Genomic DNA, 26,781 nt, shown 5'->3' on the forward strand with positions numbered 1-26,781 from the left:
CCCAAACCACATCAAAGACTCAGCACGCTCTCCTCCTTTAAACCATCCATCAAAATCTATCTTTTTAAACTTGCTTTTAATATTTTTTAAACTATTTTTATTCTTGTTTTTACTGACTGTGCTTTTGTTTTACTTTTTATTATTCAATCTATTCTAGTTCTCTGTGTGAAATGTAGTGGCTTTGAGTATTGAGAAGTGCTATACAAAATACATTTATTATTATTATTATTATTGAGCAAGGTTTTACATTGAACAATCAGATGGCTGTACGCCCCTGGACCTCACAGATCTGGTACTGTTTGAAGTAGGGCCATTTAGCAGGGCATTGTGATTATCAGCAAGGCCCTCCAGAAAGAGGAGGCGGGAGGCAACATTAAGCCGGTCCCACAGTTCAGAGGTTGACTCTCCTCCTAAAAAGAGGAGGCGGAAAGGAACTTTGAGCCCCACCTGCAATTTAGTCTGCCACTCTCTTCCCAAGAAGAGGAAGAGGGAGGCAACAATGAGTCTCAACCCAGATTCAGAGACCAACAGTCCTCCAAAGAAGAGGATGGGATTCGGGGTCCCTAACCTTGAATAACAAACACCACTCAGAGACATCGTCTACAGTCAATGTTTTTGTGATGCAGATATATTTCTTTTACAAATAAAACATATTCCACTGGTAATGGTAACCAATCGCATACTTTTTTGACTTTGTAAAGTTTGTATTTACAGAGTAGTTGACACAGACAGAGGTCAAACATACAAGATTAATTGAGTTTCATCAAGACTTCTGAACAGAGAATAAAAGTGGTATCCTAACTGACAATAAATCTAAATCAATCTTTTTCTTTGATTGGTTGATAGGGCTAACCACCAGGGCTAACCTAAAGCGCGGAATCAAAGCGGCCAAGGAATGCCTCCTGAGCAACGACTCCAGGCGGATGTGGCAGGGGGTTCAGCAGATGACAAACTTCAGAGCCAACAGGCTCACAGCCGCAGAGGACGACCCCCTGCTGGCGGGAAAGCTGAACACCTTCTACGCCCGGTTCGACGAGGGGCGAACGGAGGTAACCACAACACAAACACCACTCTCTCCAGCTCTCAGCAGCCTCACCCTCACAGAGCATGAAGTGAGACGCGTACTGAAGGCGGTGGACCCCAGGAAAGCCTCGGGGCCGGATGGCGTCCTGGGACGGGTGCTGAGGGACTGCGCCGACCAGCTGGCCGGGGTTTTCACCAACATCTTCAACCAGTCCCTGTCCCAGGCCACCATCCCACCCTGCCTGAAAACCTCAACTATCATCCCAGTCCCGAAGAAAAGCACGGTGAGCTGCCTAAACGACTACCGCCCGGTGGCACTCACACCAATCATCATGAAGTGCTTCGAGAAACTAGTCCGGGCCCACATACTCACACGCCTCCCGCCCAACCTGGATCCATACCAGTTCGCCTACAGAGCCCACAGGTCCACAGAGGACGCCATCGCGACGACTCTCCACGCCACTCTATCCCACCTGGAGAGGGGAAACAGCTACGCGAGACTGCTCTTCGTGGACTTCAGCTCCGCCTTCAACACCATCCTTCCAGACAGGCTAGTGACCAAACTACTAGACCTGGGTCTACCACACTCTATATGTGCGTGGATCAAGGACTTCCTGACCGACCGCCCCCAGAGGGTGCGGGTGGGCCCCCACACCTCCACAGCCCTCAGACTCAGCACTGGGTCCCCCCAGGGCTGCGTGCTAAGCCCCATCCTCTACAACCTCTACACCTACGACTTCACCCCCGTCCACCCCAGCAACTCCATCGTCAAGTTTGCAGACGACACGACCGTGGTGGGATGCATCTCGGGGGGGGGACGAGGCGGCGTACAGGGATGAGGTAGAGCAACTGAGCAAGCTGTGCAAGGTTAACAACCTGCTGCTGAACAAGTCAAAGACCCAGGAAATCATCGTAGACTTCAGGAGGAAAAAGTCCGAGATCCAGCCCCTGCTCATCGACGGAGAGAGCGTGGAGAGAGTCTTGACCCTCCGATTCCTGGGGATGCACATGCGGGATGACCTGACCTGGAAGGACAACACAAAAGCCAACATCAAGAGGGCACAACAGCGGCTATACACCCTGAGAGTCCTCAGGAAGGAACACAGCAAGCAGGAGATACTGGTGACCTTCTACCGCGGCGCAGTGGAGAGCATCCTCACCTACGGCATCTGCAACTGGTTCTCCAGCTGCACAACAGCGGAGAGAAATGCGCTACAGAGAGTCGTGAGAACAGCACAGAAGATCACCGGCGCCCCCCTCCCCTCTCTGGAAGAGCTGTACAACACACGCTGTCTCAGGAAGGCCTCCAAGATCTCCAGGGACCCGACCCACCCTGGGTACGAACACTTTACCAGGCTGCCCTCGAAAAGGCGGTTCAGGACCCTGGCCGCAAGGACAAACAGACTGAAGAACAGCTTCTACCACAGGGCCGTCCAGGCCCTGAACACAGCAAAGACCTAAGTTCTGGGTCCTGGACAGTCTGGACGGATTGATGGCAGCTGCTGGACTGAAAAACAAACAAAAAAAAAACAGGTGTAATGCTGAGGCACAAACATGTACATTTCAAGCCTGCAAACTGCGACACTTTAAATAAATGTGGAATAATACTATTGTGCAATATGACAACCCTAGTCGTCTGTCTGTACAGTATAGTACAGTGGATAGTGTACATAGCCTTTATTTATGTAAACCAGCTCCTTCCCTTCTTGTGATTTTTTTTTCTTCTAAAAGTGTTTTTTTTCCCCTTTCCTAACACCAGGGGAGCCACCCCTCCTAAATTTCGTTGTTTGGTACCTGTACTGTAGCAATGACAATAAAGTCCATTCATTCATTCATTCATTCATAGGATGTTCATTAAGATGGCAATGATGATCATTACAACGATGGTGATAACAATCATAGTGGAAATACATTGGTGCTGTATTGATGCTAAATATCATCATGATAAACACCTGTTCACCTGATATTACCCTGTGCTACAATCTTTATCAAAAATAGCATTTATGAGTGAACTTAGTGAATATAGCCCTACTCCTCAACACACTTCAGCGGGTGGAGAAAGAGAGAAATATTGAATATCATGGGAGTGACTGCAATAAAACGAATTACTTTTATCATGAGGAGCTATGCAGGCTAGACCTTAAAGGGATACTTGACTCCAAATCTGATGCACTGTGCATGCAAGCGTCCCATCATTCCACCATGCAAATATACTCTACAAATGTCATTATTTAGTGATTTGGAGCCTCGTAGATTACCTAGCAGAACCCCTAGGTTCACTGGAGTAGTGTAATGACGTGTCAAATCTGTCATCAAATCGCTCATTGCACTTTTCACCCCGCTCTGCCGTGCATGCAGGTCACAGAGAGCATCACTCTTCACCTCTTGGGCTGTTGAGAGAATAGATGACAGGGAATTAAAATGATCTTGGTCAGCGGGACACTTTCTCTCTAGACAACAACAGCAACTACTAGCTAGACTATTGAAATGGGTACTGCATCTGGATGTGATTATGACTTGGAATTGTGGGTTCTGTAATCTGTAGTAATGTATTCAGATGGACTTTTGGTAGAAAGGAGGCATTGCAAGATCCCTGGACATTTGGAACCACCATTTTTGGAGACCGTTTCTATAGTGGACTATAGAAAACAACAATAGATTTGGTGTAGAGTACCCCTTTAATGTCCTGGTGTGTGTTTCGATCTTCATTCAAGCCCCTCGATCACTGATGCACTTCCATGACATTGGCACCACCTGCTGGCCCATTAGAAACCTACAGCCTGGTCACTTATTTATGCAGCTAATTGTCCCCCTCTTGGAACACCAATGAGTTACCACATGTAAACATGTTTATTTCAACCTGTTATTAACTCCTATACTCAAGAAACCTGGTGCAGACCCCAGCAATAGGAATAATTTCCGTCCTATTTCAAATCTACCATTTATCTCCAAGATACTTGAAAAAGCAGTTGCAGCTCAGGTACATGCCTACTTGATCGACAACGATCTGTCTGGTTTTTGCTCTTTTCACAGCACAGAGACAGCTATGGTGAAAATCACAAATGATTTACTAATGGCAGCCGACTCTGGGCTCCTAATCATACTTGTGCTTCTCGATCTGTCTGCAGCCTTTGATAGCATCTCACATAACATCCTCCTAGATAGATTAGCCTCCATTGGAATCACTGGCACCCCCCATGACTGGTTTACATCATACATCTCTGGCCACACAGTTTGTCCAGCTCAAAAATCGAAAATCACAGCTCACTCCAGTCACCACCGGCGTTCCCCAGGGACCTGTTTTGGGGCCCCTCCTATTCATAATTTACCTCCTACCCCGTGGCAATATCTTCAGGAAATTTGGACTTCAGTTTCATTGCTACGCAGATGACACCCAGCTCTACCTATCCACTAAGCCAAATTCCGCACCCACTTCCCTCTCTGACTGTTTGCTGGTAATCAAATCCTTGTTCTCCAATCAACTTCTTAAAACTCAATAAAACAGAGGTCCTCCTCGTTGGCACTAAATCCACTTTTTCCTCACAGCTTCTCACTTCCCTTCCCCTCAGGTTAAGATTCTGGGTGTCATCCTGGACAGCACATTATCCTTCGAATCTCACATCAACAATCATGTCACTCGGTCTGCATAATATATTTCCACCTACGCAACATCAATCGTCTCCGTCCATCACTTACACCCTCCAGCATCACCATTCTTGTCCATGCCCTGGTCACTTCCCGTGACTATTGCAATGCCATCCTCTTTGGTCTTCCACACAAATCATAGGCAGCTAGTGCTGAGGCACAAACATGTACATTTTCAAGCCTGCAAACTGTGACACTTTAAAATAATGTGAAAAAATACTTTCTTGTGAAATATGACAACCCTAGTCGACTATCTGTGCAGTATAGCACAGTGGATTGTGTACATAGCCTCTATTGATGTAAACCAGCTCCTTACCTTCTTGTGATTTTATGCATCTATGCTTTTTCTAAAAATGTGTTTCTTTTTTCCTTTCCTAAACATCAGGGGAGCCTCCCCTCCTAAATTTCGTTGTTTGGTACCTGTACTGTAGCAATGACAAATAAAGTCTATCTATCTATCAAATGTCTCCATAAACTCCAACTGGTCCAGGACTCAGCTGCACGTATCATTACTAGAACTCCCTCCATTGACCACATCACTCCAGTTCTCCAACAACTACATTGGCTCCCCATTAAATTCTGTATTCATTTTAAGATTCTGCTTCTCACCTTTAAGGCTCTCCATAACCTAGCACCTTCATATCTCTCTGAACTCCTTCTTACTCACACTCCCTCCCGTAGTCTCAGATCCTCCTCTGCCAACCAACTTGTCATACTCTCTGCCCGCCTGACTACTATGGGATCTAGAGCCTTTAGCCCCGCCTCTGGAACTCTGCCACCTAACATACGCAATATTGACACTCTCTCCACTTTCAAATCCAGTCTTAAAACACACCTTTTCACAATGGCTTACTTGGTTTGATCTCCTGTATTTTGTTTGTTGTTATATCTGACTTTGCTGTTTCTATCTCATTTTGCTTTGTTGATTTTAATGTTTTGATATGTGGTTTTAACTGTGTTTTGTAAGGTGTCCTTAAGAGGCTTGAAAGGCGCCCATAAAATAAATGTATTATTATTATTATTATTGGAACAACACCATCAGGTTATTTCTATGGTCACAGTGGCAGTGTGCGAGAAGTGATGATGCTATGCTTGTACCACTTCTCTTTATAGATTACATTTACATTTTAGGCGTTTAACCGACGCCTTATTCCAAAGCGATTTACAAGAAATACATTTGACCGAGTAAGTGAATCATCTATCCACCAGTCTTAGTAGGAAAAAGTAATCTAAGCTCAACCCAGAGGCCATTGTCAGTCATCATGCTAGAACGACAAACAAAACAAAAAATGTTATAGATGACTTATTAATAGTATGTCAATTTCAGAAATTTAATGGAGCGGTGAAAGGTCCCACTGTGCATTGAGCATTTTGCTTAAGGTTTTATGAATAATATTAATCATAAACCATTCATAAAACCTTCATCAAAATGCTCAAGCTTAAACATGTAACACTCCATGTCTGATTCGTGTATCGTAGGTGGTTTGTGTGGTTGGGATTCCATGTCACATATTCCTCAAGCTGTACAGGGTGAACATTTGACAGGCTGCAGACGCGACTTTTCATGGCAGGGCATTTGTTCCCCATAGGAACGGTTTCAAAGAGACGGGTTAAACCTAGTTCTGGACTACATCACACTTTCAATGTAAAATCAGAAGCTTCAGATCAGATGAGAAAATCAGATGCAAGATGGTTTTTAGTCTTACACTTTGTCTGTGAAACCAGCCCTTAAATGTTTTCATTGGGCTAATACTGGCACATCATAAGTATTGGAAACAAGCATCATCAAGGTGAGCTTACTGTTCACTATGGTGTTCTAACTGCATTATCATACATGTCTCCAGTAAACATGTAAGCCCTGAATGATGTAGAACCAGTCTTTGTGAACATTTGTGAGAAGTCAATTAGTGTCATTTCAGTTGTTCACTACAACCCCTCCCAACCACCACTGCAAGTGTATTCAAGATCTCCATCATTCAACCTCAATCAAAATTGTCCCAGTGGTGTCTTAGATATTGCATGTGACAGATCGGTCTCCTCTGCAATTTTATCATGGGTGACAATTATATCAATTATACCAACATTGGGTTTACCTAATATGTATGGTGTTGAATGACCACAAACAGCTGATGTACATTACCAAAGCACTCCTGGTACAGGTTATTGATAGTTGACTAAGAGGAAGAGATTATTTAGTCCTGCGTTGGAATACTGACATGAATCTCTTGCAGTTGGTCCTCATCGCAATCTTCAAAGCAATAGACAATCTTCAAAATCGCCATTTTGTGTAAAGCCAGTGCAAGGAAACAGAAGAAACTTTCTTTTTTTATATAAAAATGGTTTTAACAATTCCAATTTTCAGTATAAAACATTTCTGAGTTCAAGGCCAATCAAACAAACTCACTGTCACAATTTTACAAATTATGATTTCCCCGTCCTGCCCAACAATCTAAAATAACATACAAATGACTTTCTTTTTTTTTGTTTTCTTTATCGGGGTTTTCCTTTCTAGTAATGGGAAATATTACAATAACGCAAAACCTATCAATCACCCGTTGTTAGCTATAATATTAATAATAATAAAAAAGAATGAATGTGAACCCCAGGTCCGGTCAAAAGTCCAAACACAAGCCTCCACAGTTGTGGTCAACATGGCATCTATGCAGTCTTCTGCTGGCCCTTCTTTCCAATCAGGGACTTGTGGATGTGAGGGATCACACCTGAGAAACACAGCAAACAACAGTAGTCAGGTATGAGTGGATGTACACATTTATATATATATATATATATATATATATATATATATATATATATATATATATATTTAAAAAAGGGTGGAAATGCCCAACAATGCATAGAATCACATGGGCATATGTGGGGGTCTCCGTGTGGCATATGTGGATGTGTGTGTTGTGATTGATAACAGTCATGCACGGGCTTCGGAACTCACCGCCTCCAGCGATGGTGGCCTTGATGAGGGAGTCCAACTCCTCGTCTCCGCGGATGGCAAGCTGCAAGTGACGGGGGGTGATACGCTTCACCTTGAGATCTTTAGAAGCGTTGCCCGCCAACTCTAGTACCTGGACGAAGTAATCGAGTGGGTGATTTAAATATAAAACGTTTTCAGATATCTACAATCTAATAGCACCGTTAAAGCTCTTTGCAGACATTTAGAATTCAAGCACAAAAGGCATAACAGCAATGGTCCACACTGAAACACATATTAATAGATTAGTCTCACCTCAGCAGTGAGGTACTCAAGGATGGCAGCACTGTACACCGCTGCTGTTGCTCCTACACGCCCATGGCTGGTAGTGCGGGTCTTCAAGTGCCTATGGATACGACCCACTGGAAACTGGTAGAAAAACACAGGCGAGATTAAATTAGACACCTGTAGGTAAGGGCACCAACAATGGTCTGGTTCTTAGTTAATCAGTACCACTTAGAAGTAAAATAAACTAGTTGGTATTTCAAAACAAATGAAACCAGCAGAATGAAGACTCATGTCAGAATGCATTGCAGGATTGTCTTGAACCTTACCTGCAGTCCAGCCCTCTGAGAGCGCGATACTGCTTTTGCCTTGGCTTTGCCACTGTCTTTTCCTGCCTTACCACCAGCCTGGAACGAAAATTACAAAAAAAATAAAAGTCAGTACTCAATGTTAATACAATGCTGTTTTCCCACCCTGGCACTTGCAACAACTCAAATCAATGTCTAAATAATGGAGTAAATTGGATTAATTTCGCCAGCTAGCCCCAATACTGCATGAAGAAGAACGTGTCCAAATGTAGCCGACTAGTTTGGTCGGTAGGTGACCGGCTGGCTGAACACAGGTGCGTTAGTCCGCCACATTCATCTGCATCGAGACACGACGGTTTCCCGCCAATTGCCAACCCGTGGCTCAGTAGTCTAGTTGGCATCAGAAAGACGAGGCTGCACTCGGCGCTAGCATGCTAACATCAAATATGCTGGAGTGCAAATGTACGCTATACCCCCACCTGCCTCCATCTAACGCGAAGCTCCTCTAAAACCACTAAATTCACCTCTAAAACCAAGACATTTATTAGCCCCCAGCAGCGTTCATCTGACGCTTAGCGACCTGCGAGGCAGCGAACAACCCCGACGTTTGCCAACACTGCCACTTGTGCGCCTTCGCCGTCGGCATAGCGAGGGTTAGCCACTTCGAACGCTTCTAATGTATGAAGTGCGAAACAGGGAACTTTGGTTACATTTTTTTTTATCTCAAAGGGAGACGTAAAGAAATAGCCAACAAATTATCGGTTTTCGTCCACTAGCTACTAGCTAGGTGTATCTGCACCACAGCAGAACAAACGGATTCCGGGGGAAAAAAGCTAGTTAGCTAGCCGTCAAACCACATAACTCGTCCTTTAGTCGGTGACTAACATTTAAAACCACTGTTCACGAGGCAACTTGGCATCAAGCAACACACTTAAAACACAAAGTTTAGCGTGATTTAATCCGCGTAACTAGACACTTCAGCTGCTCGCTGCTATCAGCCTACCAGGTAGGAGACGAGAACTCGCCTACGGTGGCTAACGTTAGCTTTAACTAGCTACTCTTGGTCAAATTGAAGCAGCAGCTAACAAAAGCTTATTTAGAGTTAAACCACAACTGCAAGAATTCATACCGAACATTTGCAATTAGATAGGTCATATAAGCAACCGATACATACCATTTCAGCGTCTTGTTATTTGATTGTGGAACCGAAGGGATCGGAAATATTATCGGTTCAAGACGGAGAGAAACAATAAACCCTCTAGCTGAGCTGTCTCCTCGCGAGCGGACATCGACCAATAACAACTCCGGTTGTTACTTTGAATATTCCTTCTAACCAATCAGGGTGTTGCTTGTACAGAAGTCACCCATCCCCCATCCCAAAACCGTCCCTTTTGCGCACGAGACCAAGATGTAGGCGGGACTATGGGTGTGTTCGTAAATACGCTATGGAAATCTGATCAGCGCTCATGGAATGACTCTTGTCCAATCAAATTACTTGGTCGCTCTATGACGTTGAACTCAGTGTGCGCTCCGGTGCTCTCAAAGCAAATTTACGAACGCACCCAAGGACAGCTAGAAATGTGTTTGTTGGATTACGATGTCCAGGCGGTGGCCATGCATGAGGACCGGGATACACCGAGAAGGGCGGAGCGGCCCGCTGAAGACAAGTCTACGCTCTAAACTAGCAACTGTATCTTTGATGTCTCATTCAGAAGCATGCAACATGATCTTCCCATCATGATATGTTCGCTTTCCTTTGGAAGGCACAATAAATCGAGTGTAAAATGTATTGTGTAGCCAACGTTTGCATCCATAGCAAACACTGTGAATATGAAAACACGGAATCCAGACCTATTTCACGTGTTTATCATACTCCACATTGTTTTGAGTCGAGTTTGCCGTGAACTATGAACGGGGCACCAGGTTCATGCCCATGTAAAATCAGAACTAACCCGGTGCCCCTGCTGTAGCCCGGGCAGTCTAAACGAAAGTTCACAGAGAGAGCGAGAGAGAGAACCAACATTTTACACTTCACTGTAAATGCACCATCGTGAAGTAATGAATGACGACGACTATAAACAAAAACAACGGTGGTAAAATGGATGACTCCATGTGCATTTCCTAAAACGCCGTTGCTTAAAAATAATGTATGTCCCAAAAATATATAAATTGTGGTGACTAATTAGGCTACAGCATTCCTATTAGTGCGCTAGTTTATTTTTGCGACTATTCGTCTAATATCATAACTAGTATAACCATCACTAGTATATCCAAGGTTTATCAATACTACGTCACAAAAATGTTCGACATGTGTCGGGAGGAATCGTTGAGTTTCGCCAATGTCATCGAATAAGGAGGGCATAATTGTTTGAGTGGCACACGATTTCACCAGTAAAAAGACACGTTTTCCATCTGCTGTTGTGATTGGCAGATGTGGGACCTATCAGAGTGCAGCAGCCTACGTCCTGTTGCTCGGTGAGCGCGGGGGGGGTCAGAGACACGCAGGACGGAGGAGCTGGCTGCTGGTGGCGAAGATGGCGGATGGGGACAGTGGGAGTGAGCGCGGTGGCAGCAGCGGTGGTGGTGGTGGTGGTGGTGGCGGTGGAGGTGGAGGGGGAGGAGGGAGCGGGTTTCAGCATTACCAACAACGCGAACAGGAGACCCAGGAGTTGGCATCGAAGCGACTGGACATTCAGAATAAACGTTTCTATCTGGACGTAAAGCAAAACGCGAAAGGCAGGTTCATCAAAATCGCCGAGGTCGGCGCCGGGGGCTCGAAAAGTCGCCTGACCCTTTCCATGTCAGTGGCGGCGGAGTTCCGTGACTACCTGGGAGATTTCATAGAGCACTACGCCCAACTCGGGCCTAGCAGCCCGGAGCAGATTGCTCAGTCATCCGGCGGGGATGACAGCGGGCCTAGACGGGCCTTGAAGAGCGAGTTCCTGGTTAGAGAGAACCGAAAATACTACCTCGACCTGAAGGAGAACCAGCGGGGGAGGTTCCTCCGGATCAGACAGACCGTCAACCGCGGGCCCGGGTTCGGTGTCGGGGGCGGCGGCGGCATCCCGGGAGGTGGCATGCAGCAGTCCGGCCAGACCATCGCCCTCCCGGCCCAGGGGCTGATAGAGTTCCGCGACGCCTTGGCCAAACTGATAGATGACTATGGAGGAGACGACGAGGAGCTGGCCGGCGGCAGAGGTGGCGCGGGCTACAGCGAGCTTCCCGAGGGCACCTCTATCATGGTGGACTCCAAGCGGTTCTTCTTCGACGTCGGATCCAACAAATACGGAGTTTTCTTGCGGGTGAGCGAAGTCAAGCCCAGCTACAGGAACTCTATCACCATCCCGTTCAAAGCGTGGAGCAAGTTCGGAGGCGCGTTCAGCCGCTACGCCGAGGAGATGAAGGAGATCCAGGAGAGACCGAAGGATAAGATGTACGAGAGGAGAGGGGGAGAGGAGTCCGAGGGGGACGATGTGGACGACGATTGATCCAAGCCGGGCTGTGTAATTAATTTGACAATCTGACGCAAAAGCTTGTAGATACCAACAACTATTAGCCTATGTGCATGACGAATCCAACCTAAACGATAAAGCAGTGGAGTAAAAAAAAAAAAAAAGTATATTTGAGTGAGAAATACTGTCTATATATAAAAGAGCCGTGTTATAATAAGTGTAGATGAGTGTGCTGGCTAAACGAGTAAAGACTGCATTAGCTGGCAGCGCATAGCTGTATGAGATTTACCATTGATGGGGGGAAAAAAGAAAGTTATTTGATTGTCCATTTTAATAACCTAAACCTCACGACCATGTAGCCCAGCAAAATCGAGTTTCACAATGTTCAGAACTGAACAATTAGGTAAAGGTCCCATTTATATCTATTTTAACTCACATGGACCTGAACGATGTGCTATATATGATAAGAAAGTGTGAAATGTGGTGTATTAAGCAGAGATGTGAAACCCAACATCCATTACATTGCTGTATGTTCTGTCTATAAGAGGCTCTTATGTTTGTGCAGAGGCCCCACAGTTTTTTTTTTGTGTGTGCAAAAGCCACAACTGTGGGGCACAGAATTTGGCATAAAAAAAGTGAACAGCTACTTTGACTGGCCTTTTGAGCAGCCTTGTGAATGCAGGGGATTCCTTCACTCTTCTCTCCTTCAGTTTGTATCCGCTGCTCTTATGATTATCTAGAGCAGTAGGTGGTTAATACTCTCTGTGGCCTGTGTGTCAGGACTCATCCTCTATCTATGGGTATTGTATATCAGTAAGACCCGTGGCTCTCTCTATGCTGTCCAGAAGGAGTGTCCAGAGTGTTGTCTGAGTCTTGTCATACTGTCAAACCTGAAACTATTAAGATCTTGACATCTGAATGTCACCAGGAGCAGGTTTGGTCCCCAAGGGACACTGCAGTAGAGATGCCTGTAAGACTAGTTATTGTTTTGGGATATATTCAAACTTAATTAGTTTGATACTAAGCTTGATCGGGTCAAAAAGGCCCTGATGACTAGTTTAGGTAGTCATCCTTCACCTCTGACCATTTAAGACTGCAACAACAGTCTGATTGTAAATTAGGTGCTTTGGAAACAAATCCATGGTAAGGTGCTGCATTAAATATACTGGAAAATATAATATACAAAAGATCAAGTATAGATAGAATTATTTTTCAAAATATATTGAAGTATCAAGTATGTCTAAAAAAGTATCTATATGAAATGTATTAGATAACATTGCCTGAACCGGCTTATTTAAACACTAAACTTGGGTGCAATCATCCAGGGTGATTTTTCATACCTGCGTTTTCCTTAACATTTCTTGAATTCCTTATGAGGAAATGAGGAAGTATGTATTAAACAATAATGATACATTATAACAGTATATATTTGATTATACATTCAGATACAATCCCATTCAAAATAGTCTGTCCTCTCACTATCAACACTGGTTCATTTAACATAGGACATCCATCATGTTCTGGCCTTGTTTGAATCCATCCATTTGACATTTTCTCTCCAGTTGGTACACTTGACGTCAAACAACATCTCTTCATGCGGTCCTTTTTAAAAACTATTTTGCATGCCTGCTCCAGTACGGGGCTGCCTTGTTATTTTATTTTGCATATTCTGATTGCTGTATGTTGGTATTAATCCATTGTTGCGCAACTTTAAGTTTTCTTTATATGTTTGTGATGGGGGGGGATCAAAAGTTAACTTGTCAACATACTAAAAGTCATGGCATTTGTATACTTCAGGAAATGTCATTGTCAGCAGCGGTCACCGCTTCCCCTGATGTGTGAGCCTCCTGTTGTTTTTAACTTCACCCTTCAGCACAGCAGAGAACTTGTCATACAAAACATCTGGGAGCAATAGTTTTTTTTCTACTGACATAAAGAAAGAAAAAAAAGATATATAAACTTGAGTTTTAACTACATCCTTATTCCTGTACTGTGTTACGTGAAATGGCAGCTGTTTCAGTCATGTGTGTTCTGCTGTAATATTCTACACAATTCCTTTCAATGATAAATAAAAGTTATTTGCTGATGTGTTTTTTTATTTATTGATTTTATTTCCCAACCATCAAACCAGGATCCAGAATCTAGAATCTTCCTTGTCTACAATATGAAAATATTATGGTGTGTCTGTAGTATAAGGTAATCTAAGGCTTGACAACCACACATTTGTTAACAGCAGTCTCTCCCATTCATATCTGTACACATGCATAGCAGAGGGAAGGAAGCGCCGCGGTATGGAAAAGAAACAGGACTCGCTCCTGGTTGAGACCACTGGGTGATCTTGAAATAAGAGCCACTGCGCATCAATTACCAGTTGTCAACTCTGATTGTCGTACACACGCGCATGCCTGGCTTTGCTCGTTTGCATAACTGGAGTCAACTTCGGTAGTCACTACCTGTATTTTCCAGGACATTTAACTTGGCTGTCACTCCTGTTCGTTACAGGACTGTGAACTTGACGGGCTTGAACACTAAAAAGAGGACTGACAAGGAAAAATACTTCTAGCACGACGACTGCCAATGTCCCCTGGCCTGAGCATAGTTTACTTTTTCCTGCTGTGACTGGTGGATAGATGGTTCACTTACTTAATGTACTTGTAAGTCGCTTTGGAAGAAGGAGTCTGCTAAATGCTAAAAAATTAAATATAAATGACCTCTGAATTTAGGTGGTGTGTAGGGGGCCTGACAGGTGGACAAGAGAGAAGGTGATAGGAGCAGGTCTTCATCAGCAACAGGTGTGACAAGTTGATTTGAAGGAATCATCCTGAAGGCAAGATAGGTGAAGGGTCGCCTATGTATGCAGCTTTAATGCACTGATAATGTCAGACTGTGTTTTAGGTTTTTGTAGTAGATGAAATGTTAACTTGATATACTCTATGTAGATAGCTCAATATAATAAGTCAAAGATAGACGAGATGTAGGCTACTAAGTTCAAAGGTCAGGGGGGGGCGTTAATGCGGTCCGAGGGGTGCGGAGGGACAGTCAGCTGTGCCTTTCTATCAATAGATGTCACCCAGATGCAGAGAAAATGATGTAAGACTTCACTGGTAGAGAAGCGTGCTACACATGCTACTTAGCAAAAAACGGATTCATCACATCCAGTTAGGGGTATCCATGATAGTGTTAGAGGCCAGACTGGGTAAGTACACTGGCCAGCAGCTACGCTTGTGATGCCATGGGGACTGTAGTGACCACTGACTGACAATTCCAACAACCTTTGAGTAACGTTACAGTCTGACAGCACTTTGTGCAGGTAGCGCTTCAGGGGCACTCAGGTCAGGAAGAGGAGGCCCCCTACTGGCCTTCAAACACCACATTCAGCTGCAGTTTCAGTTTCTGACCAGGCCAAACTTCCTTAGCTGACAACAACACTTAAAGTCAGACCGATGTTTTTGTTGTTGATGCTTTTCATTATGTCAGGGTAACAACAATGTAGCACAAACTCACGTTTCAAAGTTCACTTTCAAAGTAAAGGTTATTAAATCAGTTCTATTTCATTTATCAATTTTCCTCTGCTCATGACTGACTAGGCGTGTATTTTTGGTGGTTGACTGACAGCCCATAGACAGTCAATGTTAGAGCTGGTTGCTAGCTATTATAAAGAAGCTTTGGTTCAAGCTAGAGTTCATCCTCTTTGCTGTCTACATGGTTGGGCACTCAACTTTGTTTACAGTCGAGGCAGCAACTGTTGTACTTAGTGATGTCAGAGGTGACAGCTATTTACAATGTTTTAAAATATAAAACAAGATGGCACACTTTGAAGCATTAACATCTTCGAGTGTCATCATTTTGGAGACAACTTAGATTTTAAATGTATCCTTTGAAAGTCAAGAATTACAATGAAAAACGACTTAGGGCATTGCTATGAGCATCATTTACTGATTTAATTTCAGACGGATGCAGACTGGTATAGTTACAGATCTAGTTTCTGTGTTAAATCAAGTGATTGAATTCCAAGAGATTCATCAAGCCCTGTTAGTACAGAAGAAAGGATGCTAACTGTGAACAGTATGATACCCAGAATTGAGCAGCCATTCATAGAACTATAGGGTGGGGAAAACATTCCAATGTAGTGAATCAACGCAAGATCTCCCTTCTGTGGGAAAAGGTTGGTGAGCTGTCTGAACATGGCAGATGTATGGATGATGACAGTGTAAAGTGAACGTGTCTTACTTTCAGCCGTTATAATAAGCAGCTCTGAAAGATTGATGAATAAGAGTTGTGTAGACATCTGCCGAGGACTGAACTAAGCACTACAGTACAACATCCGCTGCCTGATTATAGAAGAGCTGAACATAATCATACATTAAAGGGACAATCTGGGATTGGTATATCGATTTTGAGTTATTATTATATATTGGCTATTATATAGCCATTGACTATTTAACAGTATAACTTGTATAACTAAATGCAATTCACAAGCAATTGAACTGACTAACCCCATCAAAACCCCAAATACGCCTTTATTTATAAAAACACATTTAAACCAACGCTTCAATACATGGTTAACATTATAATCTTGTTTCGAGTGAGTGGTTACATTTCTCCAACCCCATCCATCAGCTGTTTACCTGTAAGTACTGAGTGAGTTAGAGAGAGCGGGGGGGGGGGGCAGCTCAAGGGCATGTAATACCACACTGGGCTCCCTGCCAATAAAAAATGGGATTATTTCCCATGCCTCTGGTATCCCGCTGGGCTGGTACTGAGATACAACCAACCTGAGCTGCATGTCTATCACACGGCGCTGCAGCATGCAGGATACAGTACGGTTCAGATGGGGCCAGAGACAGGATCAGTATGGCTAGGAAAGCCCATTGCAGACACACACACACACACACACACATCAATTATGCATATGTACTGTAAGTTGAGCAGGGAGGTTGGACTGAATTTAATCGACCCACATATACTCAGTCACTTCTGCATGTACGTTATTAAACCAGTTATGAGAGAAAGTGGAGGTTTTTTTATCTGGAAGCTAGTCTCCAAAGTAATAGCATGATGCAATACCTGTTGGTGATTCATTTCATTGAGGACCACAATTACCAGTAGTTACCAGTAGAGGTCATTACAAAGCATTCGGAGAAAATAAACAGTACGTGTATGATGTGCCTATTTTATGTATCTGTCTTATGTCTATAAGATTGTTGAAATGCAGAGCAAAAAATATGTATAGTGCCTACCAACCCAATCTATGAACACACTGTCTGTCTATCTCAATTTCCTACATTTGCATAGGGAATACACATTGTTTTAAATCACAAAAATGCCCATAATGTCAATTGTGATATCTGCATAATCAACTATCCCTCATATCAATTGTTGGGTTCAATTCCAATATGATTTTACTCAATACAAGAAGTGAACTGACATACACATTGGGAATTGAAATTGGCCCATTGTACTACATCATGATTCTTCAATACATTTTCTGTAAGACACAGGTGATTCACTTTCAATATCTATTTAAAAACATTAGTTTTTTTGCACACATAAAAAGAGAGTGAGAAAAAGACACACATGACCCTATGTGCAGGGTGCATCCTTATTCAATCCCTTTGTATTAAAAAGTTGAGGAATAAGAGAGAGAAAAGCCCATTCCCAGACCCCTGCTGTGTCCTGTTCTGTTCCCACTAATACTCCACCACATAAATCCACCACTGCCCATGGCAACAAGCTCACCAATCCGCTGCACCCTGGCAGCAGAGATGGCCCCTGGTGTCTGAGGGAGCAGAAACAAAGCTATGGGAGAAATGAAGATACGAGAGTGAGGGCAGGTGAAGGAGATGGAAGAAAGGGCTAGGGAGTGAATGTGGAGGTGTTGTATAGAGAGGGGATTCCACTCTGGCTTCACACAGGGTGAAATCCTGTTTGCGTTGTGAATGAAGGACTTCCGGGCTATATATAGCCAGTGTTGCCATGTGAGTGTGCCACAGCTGAGCTACAGACAGACGCGCGCGCGCGCGCGCGCACACACACACACACACACACACACACACACACACACACACACACACACACACACACACACACACACACACACACACACACACACACACACACACACAGAGGAAATTGTGTCTTGAAAGTTTGATATATTATATTATATACAAATCCTTTTGTCAATCACAACAGGACAGAACCTGATAAATAATCTCTGAAAATATACAATATTTATTTTGGAGGATTACACAAATACAAGCATTGTAAAGACAATCTATGCAGCAAAGATGCAATCGATGGTCTTCCAATTTAATAAATATTTATGAATATCGATTCATGGTTAAACTCCAATACTGCTGAGAACCATGCAAATTTAAAAATATGGATATATTTCTACAAGTAAGCTGTAATGTTATAATATGCATCAGCTTGACAGACATCTTCTGATCTTTTGTTTGTCAATATTAATATACTGTAAATGAAGTTATAAATATATCAAATAAAATATACATGTTTTTAAAACCTATATCACTTTAATTTAGTGCATACTTACACAAAAACAGTATGTATAAACCTAGTATTATCTTGAGGTTTCATTTCTGACATCAACCAGAAAAATACATTTAGACATACTGTCTTATCTCTTTTGCATATAAATGATTGTAGTTTGCCTAAGAATGAGATAATCGGGCACCAATTAAGTTTTTTCAATGATTGGAGTTACAGAGACATAGTTGCATAAAGAGAATGTACAGCTCTGCCACATAACTATAATCATGTCTACAGGTGTATGGAGGGCTGAACTGGTGGAGGAGTCTCTTTGTACATTAGTTTTTTGTTGTCTGGAGAATCTATGTTGGTAGAAACCATTGGTAACATAACCATTGGGTTATGTCTTTGGAAACGGATTGGAGAAGGGGGGAGGGGATAGGATCGAGATAGCAGGTGGTTTCCCATTTGGACGTGACCAGTTTTAGAATATCATCAGGGAAGAGGGGGGGAAAGTGCTGATAAACCAGAGACCGAGAGGTGGAGAGAAAGATGCTAATGTCAACAAGCTTCTTTTCAAAGTAGGAGAAAAAGTCATCCACTGACAGGGAGGAGGGGGAGGAGGTGGGTTGAGGAAAATGTGAAGAACAGTTTCGGGTCAGAGGATTCTGCTTCTTGGTTCCAAACTTTTGCATAATACACTAATATTATGCAGGAACGCGACTGAAATATTCCTTCTGTTTACATCCTGGTCCATGGCTGACGTCAGCAAATGCTCAAAAGTTTGGCTTAGCTTCACTAAAAAAGGTAACGACACAGTAAAATGCAAACACCTGCAGTAAGGCTATTTCATGCAAGGACGTAAGCACCACCAATGACAAAGCAAATGGCCCAAATACAGCTAACATTAGTAACGTCTCATGCTCAGGTACAAAACACAGATGAGCTGACATTTGCCGTTTATATTGAAGGTAAACAAATGATGTCTACAAATGATTCTAATAATTTAAAATGTAATTATTCTTTATTTTATTTTATTAGATACGAGTTCAGAGAGCACCCCTCCATCTTACCAGAGACCCCCCTCTAGTACAGAAAGTCCTTAACTATGAAGGGGAAGATGAGCAAGGAGAAAGTGGGTGAATGTCACAGATCAGTGATACGATTAGTGGTGAAGGGGTTACGGTTTGCTACGGTTGAGACTAATCCGTTTAGGTATGCAAAATGCATTGTCACAAACCCAAAGGTAGTGGCAAACAGAAGGGAGTCCACGTGTATTTAACTTAGAAAACATACGTTTATTTTCCTGACTAAGTAAATAACATATGTATATGAATATGGATAAGAAGCAGTAGTATATGCCATGAGTGAATGAGTGTAAAATGTGTGTTGTATGTGTGAGGGGTGTACCGGTAGTGTAAAAGCAAGGGGCACAAAACCCATCTAGAAGGATACCTCACAGGAACCTAGGTGGAAGAATGGTAGGTGGCAGAATGGTAGGTGGCAGAATGGTAGGTGGCAGAATGGTAGGTGGCAGAATGGTAGGTGGCAGAATGGTAGGTGGCAGAATGGTAGGTGGCAGAATGGTAGGTGGAAGAATGGTAGGTGGAAGAATGGTAGGTGGAAGAATGGTAGGTGGAAGAATGGTAGGTGGAAGAGAGAGAGCGCTGAGGACAAACCCACAATTTATACCCTCAACTCCCCAAACTCAGGTGATACGAGTTAGGCTGATGACCTACCCACTCTGCCAAGGTTCCCAAAGGAAATAATAGAACAGCCAATAGGCAGGCAGAGTGGGAGGCGTCACAGCATTACCACATTATATCACTGAGGGAAGGATGAATCCAAAAGTCCTTAAAACAAAAGCTGATGAGTTTGGGATAAGGGTCAAAGTTGCATCTATCACAGTGGATAATGCATCCAACATGGGTGTGTTGCATCTATCACAGTGGATAATGCATCCAACATGGGTGTGTTGCATCTATCACAGTGGATAAGTTAAACATCAGATATTACTATTTTTTTTTTAAACAAAGTTTTTATTCAAAGAGTACATATACAAAATGATACACAGTGTATACATATACACATATCACATATATATCACAAATGAGCATCATATATTATTGTCTATGTATTATTAGTAGTAAGATAAAGTGAACAATATCATTATTGTTTGTGTGTGTTGGTGACCTGCCCCAGCACTCTGTCCTTCTCGATGTCAGACGTTGCTGGAACTCTTTACCATGTTTGAGAGGTTCCTTGAGCAGTATCCTGTGATTCAAGCAGCCTCTTTGGATTAACGGCTGAGAAGGTCAATGGAGAGGGACATGTATGACATGTATGACAACTTTGGAGCACAGTGATGTGTGTGGATTGATGGCAATTATTTTAATTGAATCCATTTTAAATTGAGTCTATAACACAACAAAATGTGGAAAAAAATGAAGGGGTCTGAATACTTTCCGAAGGCATATCCCGTTTTTGAGTGACATATCCAGATCATACAATCTTGCCTTATCTGAAATCTCAAAAATCAGTTGTGTCTATACTTCTCATGGTAATGTTAATACAATAATTAATAATAATAATTCACAGTATATAGGGCCTTTCTAGACACCCAAAGTGCTCATTTCATTACATGTACAGCATTCACGCCATCTTCAAATGTTTTCCATGTACAAATGACTTCAAAGGGTCACTAAATCGGAACAACCCAGCACGACCCAGCACGACCTCAGTGCTGACCGTGACCTTGTCGTTCTTGATCCAGAGGTACTTTTGGGGCTCAGCAACAGACTTCAGGTTGCCCCAGTCATCTGACTTGTTCTCCCACTGGAACAAACACCTGGAGTCTGAGAAAACCGTCTCAACATCTGTGATCATCTGCAGCTGTGGGTATAGACACATACAGCTGTGGGTATAGACACATACAGCTGTGGGTATAGACACATGCAGCTGTGGGTATAGACACATACAGCTGTGGGTATAGACACATACAGCTGTGGGTATAGACACATACAGCTGTGGGTATAGACACATACAGCTGTGGGTATAGACACATACAGCTGTGGGTATAGACACATACAGCTGTGGGTATAGACACATACAGCTGTGGGTATAGACACATACAGCTGTGGGTATAGACACATACAGCTGTGGGTATAGGCACATACAGCTGTGGGTATAGACACATACAGCTGTGGGTATAGACACATACAGCTGTGGGTATAGGCACATACAGCTGTGGGTATAGACACATACAGCTGTGGGTATAGACACATACAGCTGTGGGTATAGGCACATACAGCTGTGGGTATAGACACATGCAGCTGTGGGTATAGACACATACAGCTGTGGGTATAGACACATACAGCTGTGGGTATAGGCACATACAGCTGTGGGTATAGACACATACAGCTGTGGGTATATAGCAGGGCTTGACGCTTACCTTTTCCCCAGGTAGCACTGTGCTACCATGTTGAAAAAGTTAGTAGCACACCAAGAATTTCAGTAGCACAATGAAAATTGTGCAATTTTCGTATGACGACAACAAATTATCATAATCGTAACATATCAAAATTATCATAACCGGCTCTTGGCCGTAATAAAAATGGACTCACACAATGTAAAGGGGAAGTAAGAATATTAATTTCAGTTGGCCCACGGTTCGGTATGAACCTCGGTTTTTGGGTCACGGTTCACCATTTTTTATTTTTTATTTTTTTTAAATGCTACTATTTATATACAAACTGTTACTTTACTTTATTTTGCTTATACTTATGGAACGTATATTGTATAATATAAATATATATAAACAAAAAACACTTTCAAATGTAAAACAATTACATAAACACTTTCAAATGTGACGTGTTGTGGATTGGAACTACAGATCATAAGCTTTCAAATGATGTGTCATACATTGAAATCCCCAAAAAGATGACGAAGTTAGTCATTTGAATGTTGTTAGACGTCAGGCACATGCAGGGGCACTGTCATGAAACCGGAAGCAAACGCTGCTAACAGCTAGCGGCTAACAAAACACAGCGCTACGAACGTCTAAACGGTATTTTAATAACATAACAACATGCTGATAGAACATCAACATGCTAAAAACACATAACTACACATAATTAGATGATCACACAGTCCTTGCTTTTGAGCACGTCCTAAAATTAAAGTATATTTACAAGCCATGTATCACTTACCATTAGCCTCAAACAATAACAATGAACCCATTCCACAAAGTATATAGCCGTTTCACGCGAATGGTTTATGGTTTCACCAGCTGGCGTCACAAAAAAAAAAAGTGCCTCTTAGGCTTGAGGACTAGTATATAATTGGAGAGGAAGAAATGAAAGTAAAAATGCACTTAAGGCTTAAGCTGTGAGAGCTGTATCCCATATAGCCATTATGCGCATTTTAAGCGCATATAGGACACGCGTTTCTGTTCACTGTTTTCATTCCCTCATCGCTTATAGTAGATTGACTGCGTATGACAGTAGTTCAGCAGTCTTTTAGTCGCACTGGTGCTATTGAATGTATTTCCAAGTCACACAGAAATATATTCACTCGCAAATGCGACCAAAACAGTCGCACTGTCGAGCCCTGTATATAGACACATACAGCTGTGGGTATAGACACATACAGTGCGTAGGAAGTGAGAACACAAAGAAAATCAGAAGCATGCAAGAATGAGATTAAACAAAACAGGCAGTTTGGTGTTAGAATTTTTCATGCAGATGATGGTGTTTTTTCAGAGCTTGTTGAGTTGATTTCTTGTGTATTTGTAAGTGCATGTTCGTCAAATACATGTTCGGTGCACAGCACTGTTACTCACTGGACTTTAGTGACAACAAACAATATTTTCATTGGCAACAACTTTCTCTGATAGAAATATATTTACCTGCACATCATTCCCCTCAACAACAGCAACATAAGAATTGGTTTCATGCTTGAAACAGAAGGCCATGTTGATAAAATTCTCCTTTCCTGTCTCCTTATAGACAGTTACTGAAAAGCAAAACAGAAAAATTCCATTGTTTACTTCCAAAGAGCTATACACGCTGCAACATATTCAACCAGAGGGGAAAACAACATATTCAATCAGAGGGGAAAACAACATATTCAACCAGAGGAACAACATATTCAACCAGAGGACAAGCAACATATTCAACCAGAGGCGCCCATGAGCAAAACAACAATCCCCAAATGGATCAGATGAGGGCACACTTCTCTTGCTAGCTGTAATGTTAAGTACACATTCATAACCAATTTCTTCTTTGGCTCACAGGCACCTCAGGTGGAAAAAACTGACTGTATCTTTATGCCTAGAGTATGTGACAGCCAATGAGTCTAGGCCTAGAGTATGTGACAGCCAATGAGTCTAGGCCTAGAGTATGTGACAGCCAATTAGTTTAGGCTTAGAGTATGTGACAAGCCAATGAGTTTAGGCCCATGAATCTTGAGATGTCACAATGCCACAAAAAAATTGCCTAAACAAATTTGGAGAGAATTCTAACAAGGCCTCCTAAAATATATTGTAAGCATACCTTTATGATCCTTTTTTTCAAGCTCAGACATTTTCATGGACTTGACTTGGATGTAAAGGCCTGCAAAGGCATTGCTGACTGTAGCAAATTTCCGACCTTCAGCCTCAAGGTGCCTACGTTCTGATGGCATGGCAAATCTGTAAAACAAGTAACACTCTCAACTGGACAGATACTATGGCATTCCCTCTAGGTCCCGGGTTCCATAACCAGGTTCGGCAGTCTGTGCCCTGTCCTCCATCTTGTCTGTTTCACTGTCTCCTTTCTTTGTGTATAAAACAATCCAAGAAGTAGAAGACAGTAGACACCCCCTCCCCTTTCAAGCCATTTCAAGGCATTTTAGGTCATGTTCTCACATGAAAGTCTGAATCATGACCCGGAGCAAGTGGATGAGTTTGCAACATTGTTGCATAAATTATTTCTCTGATTTGCGTTCTCACAGCCCTTTATGTAAACTAAGTAACATACGCAATCGAAGCAACAGACGTGGTAGTTGATTGGTCAGAAAAATTGAAAAATTCCTGTTCGTCCCGCTCTTATCCAGATCAACACGCATGCGCTTTTGTTTTCCTATGGACAGCCTCGATGCGTCGTTTCTAATCTGAGCGAAACCACCCTTTTCAAGCGGAGCATGCGTTGGTTGTTTGCTCTGGGAGCGACTTCGAATGCCCGCACCAAACGACGCAGAGCAAAGCAAATTTTATCTTAAACTCTGATTCCAAGTGAAGCAAATGTTCTAGTGAGAACACACCCTAATAGGAGGGTAAAAGCAATGGTGAGGAAATACTGTATCTGGCTTTTCAACCATTGGAAGATAATTAAAGGTATACAGTACTATGGGCGTTCTTCCAGAAATTGTTGACCTCCATTTTTTGCTATAGTGTCGACTGTATGGTTATCATACTAATGAAAAATCATCAATACATTTGCCTCAGTAAACCATACAATCCTTAGGTTTAGGCTAACAAACTAAAAAGGAAAAACAAGCCTAGTGGCAAGAAAAAGTATGTGGACCCCTACATAGTTTTCACATTTTGTTATGTTGGAGCCTGATATTGAAATGCATTTAATTTGGATTTTAACTGGTCTACACAATCTACTCCAGACATTCAAAGTGAAACATTTTTTATAGATTATTTATAGAAATAGTTCAAAATGAATGACCAAAATGTCCTGTTTATAAGTATGCAAACCCTTGGCAGTGGCAAACCAAAAACATACTCCCAAAAAAATAATTTCCATTTCAATTTCAGGCTTGGGCAAGGGTTCATACTGTATAGTTTTTCTTTGTACTGTATATGCTTGTATATAAGCTATATATGCCTCTGTATGGGGAGGTGTGCCCATTGTGCATTTATTGGCATTTTGGAGACTAAAAGCCTTCTCCTACTTTTGTTTTTGCCGTCCATAGTTCGGTTGAGCTATTGTCCTATTACTCAATAAAGAGTACCTTTATTTTTTAATTCCACTTCTTCCTGTCTCCTGTGTACTGCACTGCATCTGGCCTTAATTTCCCCTCTGGGATCTATCTATCTAACACTTTGGAAGACAATCATCTGGATATCCTCAGATGGTGAAATGTTTGTGTAATAAAAGCTGAAGAGCCTACAGCTTCTGAATACTCAAAACAACATGGTTGGGAACGTGCGTTATGATAAGAAATAACTTTAGGGTTAGTCAGTCTCTCCCATGTCAATGTAAGAGAACATTTTCTTGATAAATACATTTCATAATAACCCAATAAGCCAATAAAAGCAGTTAAATGGTTGGCTAAAATGTAATCAAATAGTGCATCAGCGCCCTTGACACATATCCAAAAACGTGTCCACACTCGAGAGCATAATATTTATCATCTAGAGATCTCTAATCTGGAGATCTCTTCTATAATAAATGTGTAGGCTACTGCCGCTGAACACTCAAAACAACTTGGTTGGGAAGTTTCTTTCTAATAATAAAAGCACATTTATTAATTCCATTAGTTCCAATGTCAGCCTCTCCCATGTGAGAGCATTTGGATAAATGCATTTCTTATTCCAGCAGTTAAACAGTTGACTAAAATGTGATCAAATTGTGCATCTAACAGCGCCCATCACATATTATCAAAAAACGAGCCAGTCTTGATTATGTATATTTTAAAATTAAAGACAACAAAGTTAAATATACATACTTTCAGAATGTTTCCTTTACTTTCTGTTGAAGTAGACCTGCTGCTGCACTTGTCACTTGCACTTGTTCGCTCCTCCAAAAGGTATCACGTCGTCGACTCGTACACACGAACAGAGCAGTGTGGATGTAGAGTGGAGTGGTCTAACGGTGTGGATGTAGAGTAGAGGTCTAACTGGAACATACAAGAAAGCGTGAACCTGACGCTTTCTTATAGTCGCTCGGAATAATCATAAGGTATTTCCCCGCCCCTCTAGACACATAAACTGAACAGGCCAGAGATAATGGCAATGTCATTTTATTTCCCTGGTAAGGGTTGGCGCTGCGCCCGGTGAATGCTCGAAAAAAAAATCTTCACTTTTTTTCCCTCTAATCCATCGGCGGTTCTACAGTGGGGCACGGGGGGGCAGATGCCCCCCCATGTAAATGGTTTACCCCACCAGTTGCCCCCCTAGTGTGGGTGATGTGCCGCCGCCCCCTTTCTCCCGGTCTGGATGGAACAGTCGGCCAAAATATTGACAAGTCAATTTGACAGGCAGGTGAATCAGGACCTGCTACCTGTCATTCTGCTCGGATTCAACGAAAATCTGCAGTTGCATTGAGCTAGCCAGCTCTGTACCTGGTGAGTATTCTTGACTCATGTGCCAGAGTTAAACACACAAAGCCCAGGTAAACACAGATTGCCCAGGCAATCTAACAAGTGAATCGTCACAACGACTAAATCAGGGTTTTGTTGACGACACTAATCAATCACAAAAATACTCACGGCTACTAAATCGTTATGTTATTAAACTAACTGAATTAAGAGATAGACAGCACCCCAGATGTACAGTCAAATGTTTACCTTTATTGATTTGATCGTTTCGTTTGATGAGGAAAAACAAGCTGTCAACACCATAGCCTAGGCTAGATATCCACAACGCTACTACCGTTACAGTAGA

At 42.5% G+C, this 26,781-nt stretch overlaps 2 protein-coding genes across 2 annotated transcripts; one reads left to right on the forward strand and one right to left on the reverse strand.

Annotated features, from left to right (window-relative positions):
- Window positions 1-6,987: 6,987 nt before the first annotated feature.
- On the reverse strand, window positions 6,988-9,474 carry h2az2a (H2A.Z variant histone 2a). The gene is made up of 5 exons (XM_080530473.1): window positions 9,362-9,474; window positions 8,209-8,286; window positions 7,910-8,023; window positions 7,619-7,748; window positions 6,988-7,388 (listed from the first exon to the last, which is right to left on the reverse strand). The coding sequence occupies exons 1-5, from the start codon at window positions 9,362-9,364 to the stop codon at window positions 7,327-7,329; spliced, it is 387 nt and encodes a 128-aa protein (XP_080386599.1). The 5' UTR covers window positions 9,365-9,474; the 3' UTR covers window positions 6,988-7,326.
- A 1,220-nt stretch (window positions 9,475-10,694) lies between these two features.
- On the forward strand, window positions 10,695-11,890 carry LOC308157005 (transcriptional regulator protein Pur-beta-like). Its single transcript, XM_080530474.1, has one exon. The coding sequence runs from the start codon at window positions 10,722-10,724 to the stop codon at window positions 11,673-11,675; it is 954 nt and encodes a 317-aa protein (XP_080386600.1). The 5' UTR covers window positions 10,695-10,721; the 3' UTR covers window positions 11,676-11,890.
- The last annotated feature ends 14,891 nt before the right edge of the window (window positions 11,891-26,781 follow it).

This window comes from Nansenia antarctica (genome assembly GCF_963989245.1).
Source record: "Nansenia antarctica genome assembly, chromosome: 5".
Lineage (NCBI taxonomy): Eukaryota > Metazoa > Chordata > Actinopteri > Argentiniformes > Microstomatidae > Nansenia > Nansenia antarctica.